Source organism: Schistocerca gregaria, chromosome 1 (assembly GCF_023897955.1).
Source record: "Schistocerca gregaria isolate iqSchGreg1 chromosome 1, iqSchGreg1.2, whole genome shotgun sequence".
Lineage (NCBI taxonomy): Eukaryota > Metazoa > Arthropoda > Insecta > Orthoptera > Acrididae > Schistocerca > Schistocerca gregaria.
This window is the reverse complement of record NC_064920.1, coordinates 490325271-490337520: the sequence shown is the minus strand read 5'-3', so window position 1 is coordinate 490337520 and position 12250 is coordinate 490325271. Positions and strand designations below refer to the sequence as shown.

Sequence of the window (12250 nt, the reverse complement as noted above, 5' to 3'; positions counted from 1 at the left end):
CATTTAACATTATTCTTATGTGAAGTAAGACAGTCAGTTAGCTGACGAATAAATCTGTCCTACAGCATTCATAATAACTCAAATATTACACTTGTGGTAAAGATCCTTTATTTATATAATAATAATGCCTTGGATTCCATTACCTCTCTTTATTAAAATCTGTGTTTAGAAATAAGAGAATGCTAATTTTTGTGGATCTGGAATTTGTTTGATGAATCTGCATTTACTAAACACAACATTTCCAGTCAGAATTTAATAAGATTCCAGTGAGGCCAGGAAGGATGCACTCTCTTGATTTAAATTTGATTTTTGGGGTTCCATACTTCAATCCTTACAGGATAGCTTTACTGTCCATCTGTCTGTCTGTCACAAACCCTTTCTCAGGAACAGGGAGACATATTAATCTGAAATACAAGATTTTACATACTATGGTCTATGGTTCCTTGGTGGTGCGAGCTTCTATGTCAAAGTAACCAGAAGATACAGCCACTTATGTCATATATTTTAATACTTGCATACTGACTCATCAAAACTTATAGCATACTTCTATTTGACCTAGAATCATGAAATTTTACAAGTAGCTAGGTTTCATAATGCAAGTAAAGGATAAAAAAAATGAAAGCTGTTAATCTATAATTATATTACACGAAAAAAAAAAATTCTTTTTTCTCTGACTGTGTGTCTGTCTGTCAAGACCCTTCTTTCTGAGGAACAGATAGACTTATAAAAATATTTTTTGCAATGAGAAGTAACAAACACATTCATCAGCAGTCACAAGTATAACAGAAAAATATTACTTCAGGCAAACATAAAATGTAAATTGTAGACATGTTTTAGTAGTTAAATAAGACATATTTTACAAAATCTTCTATCCTTATATATATGATCTAAAGTTCCCTGCACTTCCTTTCATATGATATCATAAACTACTGTAGAGAGGTTGATAGTCTTGGAATCTCCTGCATCCGATATCTTGCCAGTATCAGTATTGACAACACGCAAAAATTTGTAGAGATTCTCGATTCTCAGGCTTGATGAACCATCTACATACATAATAAAGTCTGTACTGAACCCTCAGTACACGAGTTCTACTCACACTTGGCCAATATTTTTAGTGTACATTCCAAGTTTCTTAGAACAAGCAAATAAAATACAAAATGAGAAATTAAACTTAAAAACATGTTCTTTCATAAAACTGATGAGACAAATAAATAACTTTCTAAGAGACACAAATTTTTGATGAAAACAGAAAACAGCTCACCTTGACTGCCCAACACGGTGACACCTATCTTCAGCTTGTTTATCATTGTATGGATTGAAATCAATATCATGGATGATTACAGTGTCAGCTGCAGTTAGATTTATCCCCATCCCTCCAGCTCGTGTTGACAGAAGAAAGATGAAAATACTGTCATCTTCATTAAATGTATTGATTAATTCCTGCCTAATAGGGCAAATTACAGATTGTAAGAGTTCAATCACCAATGACAATAACTGCAAAACTATAAAAAATGACTACATGGAATAAGCCACACCTACCTAAATGTTACTTGGGTACTTCCGTCAAGACGAAGGTATGAATAATCTCGAAGTCTCAAGTACTCTTCCATAACATCCAACATGATCACAAACTGACTAAAAATCAGTACCCTGTGGCCTTCACTTTTCAGATTAGGCAGGATTTCATCAAACTTTTCAAACTTTCCAGACTCAAAGAATAATGCAGTAGGTAATGCATTCTTGGAAAGCTCCTACAAATGAAAACAGATGATGTAGTAAATAAGAAAGCAAAAGTCTTGACATTATAATCAAAGAAAGAGAGAGGTCAAAATGTTATTGAGCTCCCTTCTCTTCTCCAACCAAACTTGAGAAAAAGACTATTGGTTATAATAATAAAACATTGGGATTTTGCCCTGTTGTCCCTAGTGCACTGTCATCTCCTCCTCCTCTGTTTTATGCTGCCTACTGTCTGATAAAATGGGAGGTGGAGACTGACAGGGAGTGGGGTGGGGCCTCAATCGCCAACTCCCATTTCATCACACATTAAGCAAACTTTTCCTGTCATTGTGAAGTCACTGGACACTATTCCCCACCCCATTCCCTAGCACTGCCTCCATAATAAGTTTGGAATTCTGATTTCATACACATAACAACATTGCTTCAGTGTGTGGTGTGGTACTACAAGCGGGCATGTGTTCAATGATACAATCTCCAATAACAAATAACCACTAGTCTTCTGTCCCACAACAGCATTACTCAATATGTCAGGTTTCTTGTTTGCAAAGTTGAATACAGAAATGTGCCAGTTACATGAGCTGTCACATCAACTAATATTTATATGAAGTGAAACTTACTGAAGTCATAACTCAAAACTAACCAAGGTCACAGAAAGATGTCACACTAAGGACATCATCTGGGTCATTGGGATGGGAAACAATTGTTTCTAGCTTCAACAGCTGCTACTGCGAAAGGCCTAGGACAAAACTGAATGGTTATATGAAGTGACATGAGTGGGAAGGATTCCAGGCAGTTGTTTCGGCAAGTTTCAAAAGGAAGTGAAGAGATTCTGTTAACTGAAATCTTACAAGACGACCCTTGTTCAACTGTTGTGCAGCTCAGAGATAAGATACATTGCCTTTTATCGTGTGACACCATTTGGCAGCAATTAATGAAAACTGGACTATCCACACAAAGAGAATTTTTGTGTGAGAGGCACTAAATATATTGTAAGGCTGTGACCACACCAAATGGAGGGACATGCTTTGTTCATTGAGGAGCAGACCACCACCACCACCACCACCACCACCACCACACAGTTCAATCACTTGGTGATGTGATCTCTTTGAGTTGGCATGCAACACAAAACCCTAGCAGGTTCTTCCCTTCCTGTCGATCTTGAGTGTTGCCAATTCAATCTGTCTTCTTTCCTAAGTTCTGTCCCACCTGGCCAGTGGTCTATCACTTCTTCTTTGGTAAAATGTGCTCCAGTCTAGTAATTATTTTGACCACCTGCTGTCTTATATTTGAGTGATATGACCAGCTCACTGCCACTGCAAGATATTCACTCTTTCCATTTTATTACGGCCTTTGTTGTTTATCTGATATCAACTGCTTTCTTTTTGTCTTCCTTTGTGTAGCCCAACATGAGTCTTTCCATTCCTCTTTATGTTACTGTTAGTTTTCTAACAATGAGTTCATTTAATGCCCATGTCACACAGCCATAAATTATTATTGGCAGTATACATTGGTCAAAAGCTGTCTTCAGTTCAGCCAAAATTGTAAGACTTCAAAACTGAAGAGTATCTTCTATGAGCTTGCCAGTCTAATTTGATACATCAAAATATGTCTTGTTTAGTTCTCCTTTCACTCTTACAAGTTGATCCACATAGACATATCATGTGACACTTTGCAGTTGAATACTTCCAAATAGACAATCTGTATGAAACAAACTTGAACCCTCTGTGCGCACATCCTCAGGGGGGTCAGTTCAACCCACATTACATATTCATGATGTTTCTATCTTTGGCCAAACTGGACGCTTAGTACAGTAATGGATTCTTGATTTTTGCACTTTCTTAAACATGATTTAGTGTTAATCTGTGACTTGAAAAACAAGATGGTCCCTTGACTGAAATTAACAGCTTGCAAATAAATATTACAACAGCGTTTTGTGGCTCCAAATGTGATTTTCTAATTTCTTCTATTATAAAAACTGAGTCCACAGCTCGTGGTCTAGCAGTAGTGTTCTCACTTCCTGAGCATGGGGTCCAGGGTTCGATTCTCGGGGGGGTCAGGGATTTTCACCTGTCCCGAGATGACTGGTGTTGTTGTGTCCTCTTTATCATCATCATCATCATCCATCCTCATTACGATTGGGGGAAGGCAACGGCAAACCACCTCGATTAGGACCTCGCCTAATGCAGCTGTGCGGATCTCCCACACCTTTCCCCTACGCTATGTCACGGAGCATGGGGCTTCACTTTCATTTCCATAATAACTAAGGATAACAGAAATCCATATGCAAATCAAGAAATTCTGCATAATAAGAGTGTGTGTGCCAAACGTGCAAATACAAACTCTTATGTTATATATGATATGATAATGTTTCTTGAGCTTCAGGTGCAATGGAGGGTTCGATCTCCCCTCATCCTTTCTATCCAGTAGCTTCCAGATTAGTTGTTCACAGACACTGTTAAATGCCATGACAGATGGCAGAAGGTGTGATCTTCCACACTTGCACCACTACTTACAAGATTACTGGCACATTTCCATCTGGTCCACTACCAAATTAGACAATTCTTAATCGCTTGCTTTTTATGAATGTGTGTCATTTGAACAATTGAAAAAGAGGAACCACCATATCTGATGTGATGTAATTTTTCTAATTCATACTTTAATATAATAGAATTCTTGGGACAGGGAAGGCACTAAGATTTCTTGTGCACCTCCTAAAGTTGGAATTTAGAAAGAAAGCTCAATAACACAAGCACCTACAATGTTGTCCAACATTGCAAATAAAAACTATTAGAAATAAGAAAATATTTTTATTAAAATCTTACTAGGATAAACTAACCTTGAACTCTATGAACAACTGATGCAGTTGGAAATCTGACATACACGCTAGGTCTTCAAAGATGACATCTTCCTTATCCCCTTTATATGATGGGTTACGGGCAAGATATGCAGCACTACTTTTCAGCTGTTCATCAGTGTAATTATACCGTAACAACAGAGGGTGATTTGCCATTTTACGCAGATCCATTGTCATACCTATTCCACTCAGACCGTCTCCCTCATTGCCCTAGAACAAACACAAATTTATATTTTATACACACATTACACACATTCTATATTGGGTGCGACAAAATGAACAGCAGCAAAATTGTTTCATATAATATATACATCCCATCAAAATTTTAAAGTCACCAAGGCATGGTGATCTGAACTATGATGGAGGAATAGGAGTATATAGCACATGACAATTAAAATGTATTGTTTCTGTATTTATATTTGCAGTTACACAATATCAAAGATTACACACTTCTGCTTCTTTTCACATCTTGATACATCATTTTGCACTGGTGTTCAAACACATTCATGGGAAAGGGGGGGGGGGGGGGGCACGTTCATTTAATATTCATACATCCTAATACATTTTTTAAAAATGCCACATTCATTTAATGAGGACTGATGTGTATACTGTAGTGCACTATTGTGCAACAACTACTCGTCTTGGCAAAAACTGCATCCTCAATCTGACAAACACATTTTAACTACTGGCACTATCAATATATTCCCTCCAAATGCCACACAAAGTTAGCACCAATAAGACTATCACTGGCCATGAAGTTACTACTGAGCAACTATTAAAACAGCAGCTGCTACTGGTTTTCAATTATTTCAACCAGTAATTTCTGTGACTTCCAAATAGAATACAGCAAAGGAAAATATGGATTGCCCTTGTGAATCAGATACAATAAGAACAAACATTAAACAAGGATGGAGTAATACCTGCAAAAATTCGGGGAATCTATTTTTGAGGATGATTTTAACTACATTACCCAGAAACACAGTAACAAATCTAGTACAGAAGATTTGGGTTTAACTCCAACACCAGCTAGCTTGTAAAATGAAATATATATTCACCTTTCTTCATTTTGACCTGTACATTGGACTGGCGTAGGCTACATTAAAAGTATACAGGTTGACTGTCATATTTTCAGCTTATAAATTATTGCATGTTACTATTTTTGACATGAAATATAGAATTAATGTTACTAAATTTTCATTCTTAAAAGCAATATCCAGCTACACTTAACAATAAAAAATGTTTTTCCACATTATGTGATGAAGGGTTGATTCCCTACAGAAAACGAAGAAATAAAAGCAAAGACTGAACTGTTTTCATATGACTGGGTTTATAATTCTACATTAATAATAAAAAATAGTTTAAAAACTTTGCTTTGTTTCACAGTGATGGCCCTCATAGTGAGGGCATACTCTCATTGGTCCATAATATGACAGGCCTGGTGTAGCGAGAGCACACGCTCCTTAGTACATCATATGATGGGTCTAATTTTTAAAGAATTAAAAGTTCCTTTGAAGACAAGATCAGTTCAGGTGGAACACATGCTCGGATTGGGAAATGATGAGGAACAAAAACTGACTGTTCATTTTGAAGAATGCCTTAAGGCATTAGGTGGTTTAGGTGAACCATAGATGACAAAAGTAGGGAGGTGTAAGGTTGTGCTGAGTGGAGACGAAAGGGGGCCATTGCTGAGGTTGCTGTGCTGTTCATTAAATGACTATAATGCTTTTTGCACTTTAAGGACACAATTTGTCATGTCACACAAAATAAATCCTAATTAGTAATTAATACATTGTACCCCTAACACACACACACACGAGACCGCCAATTCCAACACCTTGGGCCATAATGCAGTTGGTGGTCACGTGTGTGTGTGTGTGTGTGTGTGTGTGTGTGTGTGTGTGTGTGTGTGTGTGTGTGTGTGTGTGTGTTTACTGATGAAGACTGTGGTCGAAAGCTGATGTGACGGTGTTTTAACTGTCCCTGACTGCAACTTGACATGTCCTCTTTATGGTAAGTAGCAATCTGTCTTTTCCTACTGGCTGATGGTCCTACCTGCAGTTCCCAAAATTAATTCTCAATGTTTCAGTTTATGCGTATGTCAACAGTTATCAACCTTTGAACATTGTTGCATAGAAATATTGATGATTGATAACTCTGTTACTGCATTGTTTGTTTCCCGACATCACCCTTCATGATACTTGTTTATGTATCTTCCAACATCACATTTTTTGTGCAGTATTGTAATTTAATATTGTTTACATCATATTCTTCTTTAAGTTAATATTTTAAGTTTATTTATTTCATTAGTTTTTGGCCACATTCTTTTGTGGGTAAGTGATATTATTCCATTAAAAAAAAATTAAAAAAAGATTGAATGCAGCATGATGTATGACAATTTAAATAGAACACTACATGACAGTGTAAAAATATAGACATTTTTAGTGACCAATGCTCAAAATTGGCTGACTGCAAAAGGGTTTAGGTTATTTTAGAATAATGACATACAAAAGAGACATACCAAACTGAAATCTTTAAAGTATGAATGGAAAATACATCCTCTAGGGATGTTTTTGATTCCTGGAGCTGAATAAAAAAATACTTTTACTCAAAATGTGGGAAAGATATTATCTTGAACAGTAATGATCTAAATGAAATAATCTGCAACAAAAATCTATGAAGAATAGGAGCAGGAAGAAATAATGCAGAACAAAAGTACCAGAGCTTCAAGCACTGATGGAAAGTACTGAAGCTGAAATTATTATAGGAACAGAAAGCTGGCTAAAGCCGGAGATAAATTCTGCCAAAATTTTTTGCAGAGGTGCAAACCGTGTTCAGAAAGGATTGATTAAATAAAGTAGATGGTGGTGTGTTTGTGTCTGTTGGTAGTAGTTTATCTTGTAGTGTAGTTGAAGTAGATAGTTCCTGTGAATTACTATGGGTAGGGGTTATACTCAACAGCCGTACCAAATTAATAATTGGCTCCTTCTACCGACCTCCCAACTCAGATGATATAATAGTTGAACGGTTCATAGAAAACTTTAATCTCATTACAAATAAGTACCCCACTCATACAGTTATAATTGGTGGAGACTTCAATCTACTCTCGATTTGTTGGCAAAAATACATGTTCAAAGCTAGTGGTAGACAGAAAACATCATCTGAAATTGTACTAAATGCTTTCTCTGAAAAATACTTTGAACAATTAGTTCACAAGCCCACACGAATTGTAAATGGTTGCAAAAACACATTTGACCTCTTAGCCACAAATAACCCTGATCTAACAGAGAGCATCATGACGGATACAAGGATTACTGAACACAAGGTCATTGTAGGGAGGCTCAAAACCATATCAACCAAAACCAGTAAAAATAAACGCAAAATACATCTATTTAAAACAGCAGATAAAAATTTGCTTAATGCCTTCCTAAGAGAGAGTCTCCATTCCTTCCAAGCTAATTATGTGAGTGTAGACCAGATATGGCTCAAAGATACAGTAATGACAGTAACAGGGACTCAACCACCATAGTACACAAAACACGTCAGAACACTGTTGCAAAAGCAACGAAAAAAGCATGCCAAATTCAGAAGAATGCAAAATCCCCAAGACAGGCTAAGTTTCACAGAAGCACAAAATTTAGTGCAGATGTCAATGCAAGATGACTTTAATAGTTTCCACAATGAAACATTGTCTGAAAATATGGTAGAAAACCCAAAGAGATTCTGGTCATATGTAAAGTACACCAGAGGCAAAAAACAGTCAATACCGTCACTGCACAATAACGATGGAAATACTACAGATGATGGTGCCACTAAAGCAAAGTTACTAAATACAGTTTTCCATAATTTCTTCACAAGAGAAGACGGTGTAAATATTGCAGAATTCGAAACCAGAACAGCTGTTAGCATTAGTGACATAAAAGTAGATATCTTAGATCTCGCGAAACAACTCAAACCACTTAAAAAAGGCAAGTCTTCCAGTCCAGATGGTATACCAATCAAGTTCCTTTCTGAGTATGCAGACACAATAGCACCTTTCTTAGCAATTATATACAACTGCTCACTCGACGAAAGGTCTGTTCCTAAGGACTGGAAAGTAGCCCAGGTCACACCAATAGTCAAGAAAGGAAATAGGAGTAACCCATTGAATTACAGACCCATATCACTGACCTCAATTTGCAGTAGGATTTTGGAGCATATAATGTACATTATGAATCACCTTGAAGAAAATGACTTATTGATACATAACCAACACGGATTCAGAAAATATTGTTCTTGTGCAACACAGCTAGCTCTTTATTCCCATGAAGAAATGAGTGCTGTCGACAAGGGATCTCAGACCGATTCCATATTCCTAGATTTCCAGAAGGCTTTTGATACCGTTCCTCACAAGCGACTATTAAGCAAATTGCTTGCATATGGAGTATCGTCTCAGTTGTGTGACTGGATTCGTGGTTTCCTCTCAGAGAGGTCACAGTTCATAGTGACAGACGGTAAATCGTTGAGTAGAACAGAAGTGATAGCTGGCATTCCACATAGGCCCTCTGCTGCTCCTGATTTATATAAAAGATCTAGGTGATAATCTGAGCAGCCCCCTTCGATTGTATGTAGATGACACCATAACTTACCGTCTAGTAAAATCATCAGATGATCAATTCCAACTACAAAATGATCTAGAGAGAATATCTGTATGGTGCGAAAGTGGCAATCACCATATTTACTCGAATCTTAGCCACACTCGAATCTAAGCCGCACCTGAAAAATGAGACTCGAAATCAAGGAAAAAAAAATTTCCCGAGTCTAAGCCGCACCTGAAATTTGAGACTCGAAATTCAAGGGGGGAGAAAAGTTTTAGGCCGCACCTCCAAATTGAAACAAAGTTGGTCCATTGTAGTATGAGACACAATTAGGTCGAATGAATGATGATACAGCTACAGTAGTTCGGTTCGAATCATAAGCTTAGCAGTTAAGCTTTACCAGGTAGCCATTGATATGTGTCACGCGCTCCGTCCGTATTTATACGGGTACCCTTCCTTTTTCACGTGCTTCGCTTCGTCTGGTTTGAATCGATTGTTTATTTTTCTTTTATCTGATAAGTGCCGTTCTCTTTGGTATAGGTGTTTATTTTATGCCACTCTGAGCTGCGGGGCGGGGGGGGGGGGGGGGGGGGGAGGGGAAGAGGAAGAAGAAGAAGAAGAAGAAGAAGAAGAAGAAGAAGTGAGAGGAATCGTCTCATTAGCGAAACAATGGCAATAGACTGCTATTTGTTGTTACTTACACTGCTGCTTTCTTTGAAAATGATCAACAAGAACCAAATAATAGACTCCGTATGTTAGAACATGTTTTGAATGAAGAGTTTAGCAAAAATTTTTCTCCGTTTGAAAATCTTTGCAGACGGCTCTTTAGTACATTACATTCTGCGCAGAAATTAGAGTTATCTTAGATTTAAAAATCTAGTCAATTGCCGTGCTTCATTTCTGACTGTATCACTATTAGGCATAAGAATAATATAAATATAAACATGACATGATATGTATATTCTTCCGCATTTGCTATTGTCTCACTCTAGTTTCGTAGTTTATTAGGCAGACAGGATTTAAATGAGATAGTAGAAAACACGAAAGAATAGATGGAAAAATGTTTATATTCGTAGTTAGTTGTGGGGGCACCTACCAACATTTTTCAGAACTTCCGCTTATTTTGCACTTGATTCTAAGCCGCAGGCGGTTTTTTGGATCAGAAAAACCGGAAAAAACGTGCGGATTAGATTCGAGTAAATACGGTAGCACTAAACTAAGAGAAGCGTGAGGTCATCCACATGAGTACTAAAAGAAATCCGATAAATTTTGGGTAGATGATAAATCAAACAAATCTACAGGCTGTCACTTCGACTAAATACCTAGGAATTACAATTACAAGCAACTTAAATTGGAAAGACCACATAGATAATATTGTGGGGAGGGTGAAACAAAGACTACGCTATGTTGGCAGAACACTTACAAGATGCAACAAACCCTCTAAAGAGACAGCCAACATTACACTTGTGCATACTCTGCTGGAATATTGCTGTGCAGTGTGGGATCCTTACCACGTGAGATTGATGGAGGACATCGAAAAAGTGCAAAGAAGGGCAGCTTGTTTCGTGTTATCGTGCAATAGGGGTGAGAGTGACCATGATATGGTACGCAAGTTGGGGTGGTAGTCACTGCAACAAAGGCGGTTTTCTTTGCAGCAAGATCTATTTACGAAATTTCAATCACCAACTTCCTCTTCCGAATGTGAAAATATTTTGTTGACACCCTCCTAAGTAGGGAGAAATGACCATCATAATAAATAAAAGAAATCAGAGCTCAACAGAAAGATTTAGGTGTTCCTTTTTCCCATGTGCCGTTCTAGGGTGGAATGGTAGAGAAGTAGTATGAAAATGGTTCGATGAACCCTCTGCCAGGCAGTTAAGTGTGTATAAGGATGTAGATGTAGATAAAAGGAGTGTATGCATATTTCTATGGCCTTTACCTCATTGAACTGCTACTTCCAAAACAGCAAATTGACAATACTACTCATAACTTCAAATTGAAAAAAATGTTCTTATAAACAAGTTATTCCTATTCATAATTTAAGCAACTATGACTCACTTGCTCAGCTTACAGTTTCCTGTATAAGCATGCTAATATCTGCAACTATTATGCTACAGGCACTGTTAGCTAATTTCATCTACAACTTTCACTAGTTAATGAGAACTAGCCAAGGATTCATATTGCCCCAGACACGAATTCCAAGCATTTACTGGGAAGTGTACTGCATTACATTCATTCAACCAGACATATTAAGGCCATAGAGCACAAGATTTGTAACACAATGTGTTCTCTCTCTCTCATGCTCATATTCTGTTGGTATCCTAGGCAATTAATGCTGTTGCAAGCCACATGTTAGTTTGAAAACTGCTGTGCCTGACTAGGCATAGTGGCATAGTCCTATTGGAGATGGCATGCCCTTGTTTTTCCTCCACCCTTCAAAATGACTAAACCAGTTACAGTGTTCAAGAAGTATAACATGATATCCCAACCATGGTGTAACTTGTAACATTTCACATTATCAAACTGTTGCTACAGATGAAAGAAAGGTAAGTGCCAAAAAAATATTAGGATGAACTCAGTACTGAACCCAATACCATTGTATTTGTAAACTGGCACTTATCCACTATGCCGCACTTGGTATACCAATACATATTACGCAAGATGCATATTTCTGCATCAACATTTACACTCCACAAATGAGCAAAGAGAATATATGGCAGAAAACAACTACATTAGTAACATCATTTGCCTACTCTCTATGCCATTCAGCACATACATTCCTCCAGTCAGGAAACTTAAGGGAATTTTTACATATGATTCTATCACATACTGGATCACTTCATTCTGAGTCATCAGACCATATTTTAAGATGAGGAGCTAAGAAATATTCATATAAGGAATTAAAATCTTATTTACATCATGATGTAAGGCCAATTTAGGGAAAAGTAAATAAAAGCTCAGTTTTGGGAAATAGACAGCAATCAGAGGAACAATAATATGAGCTGCCAAAGAACACATTCACACTATCTGGAAAAGAAGATTTAAGCAAATCGGAATTCTTGTACAGTGTTCTGTTTGCAAATAT

The 12250-nt window shown here is 37.2% G+C and overlaps 1 protein-coding gene across 4 annotated transcripts in view; it reads right to left on the bottom strand.

Annotated features, from left to right (window-relative positions):
- LOC126353863 (SWI/SNF-related matrix-associated actin-dependent regulator of chromatin subfamily A containing DEAD/H box 1 homolog) overlaps positions 1–12250 on the bottom strand; it is a 190083-nt gene that overhangs the window by 36751 nt on the left and 141082 nt on the right. For all 4 annotated transcript variants that reach the window (XM_050003034.1, XM_050003060.1, XM_050003044.1 and 1 more), the window contains exons 13-15: positions 4574–4801; positions 1540–1751; positions 1262–1444 (exon numbers count right to left, since the gene is read on the bottom strand). In XM_050003034.1, the coding sequence (XP_049858991.1) occupies positions 1262–1444; positions 1540–1751; positions 4574–4801 (623 nt within the window). The remainder of the gene's footprint in view (positions 1–1261; positions 1445–1539; positions 1752–4573; positions 4802–12250) is intronic.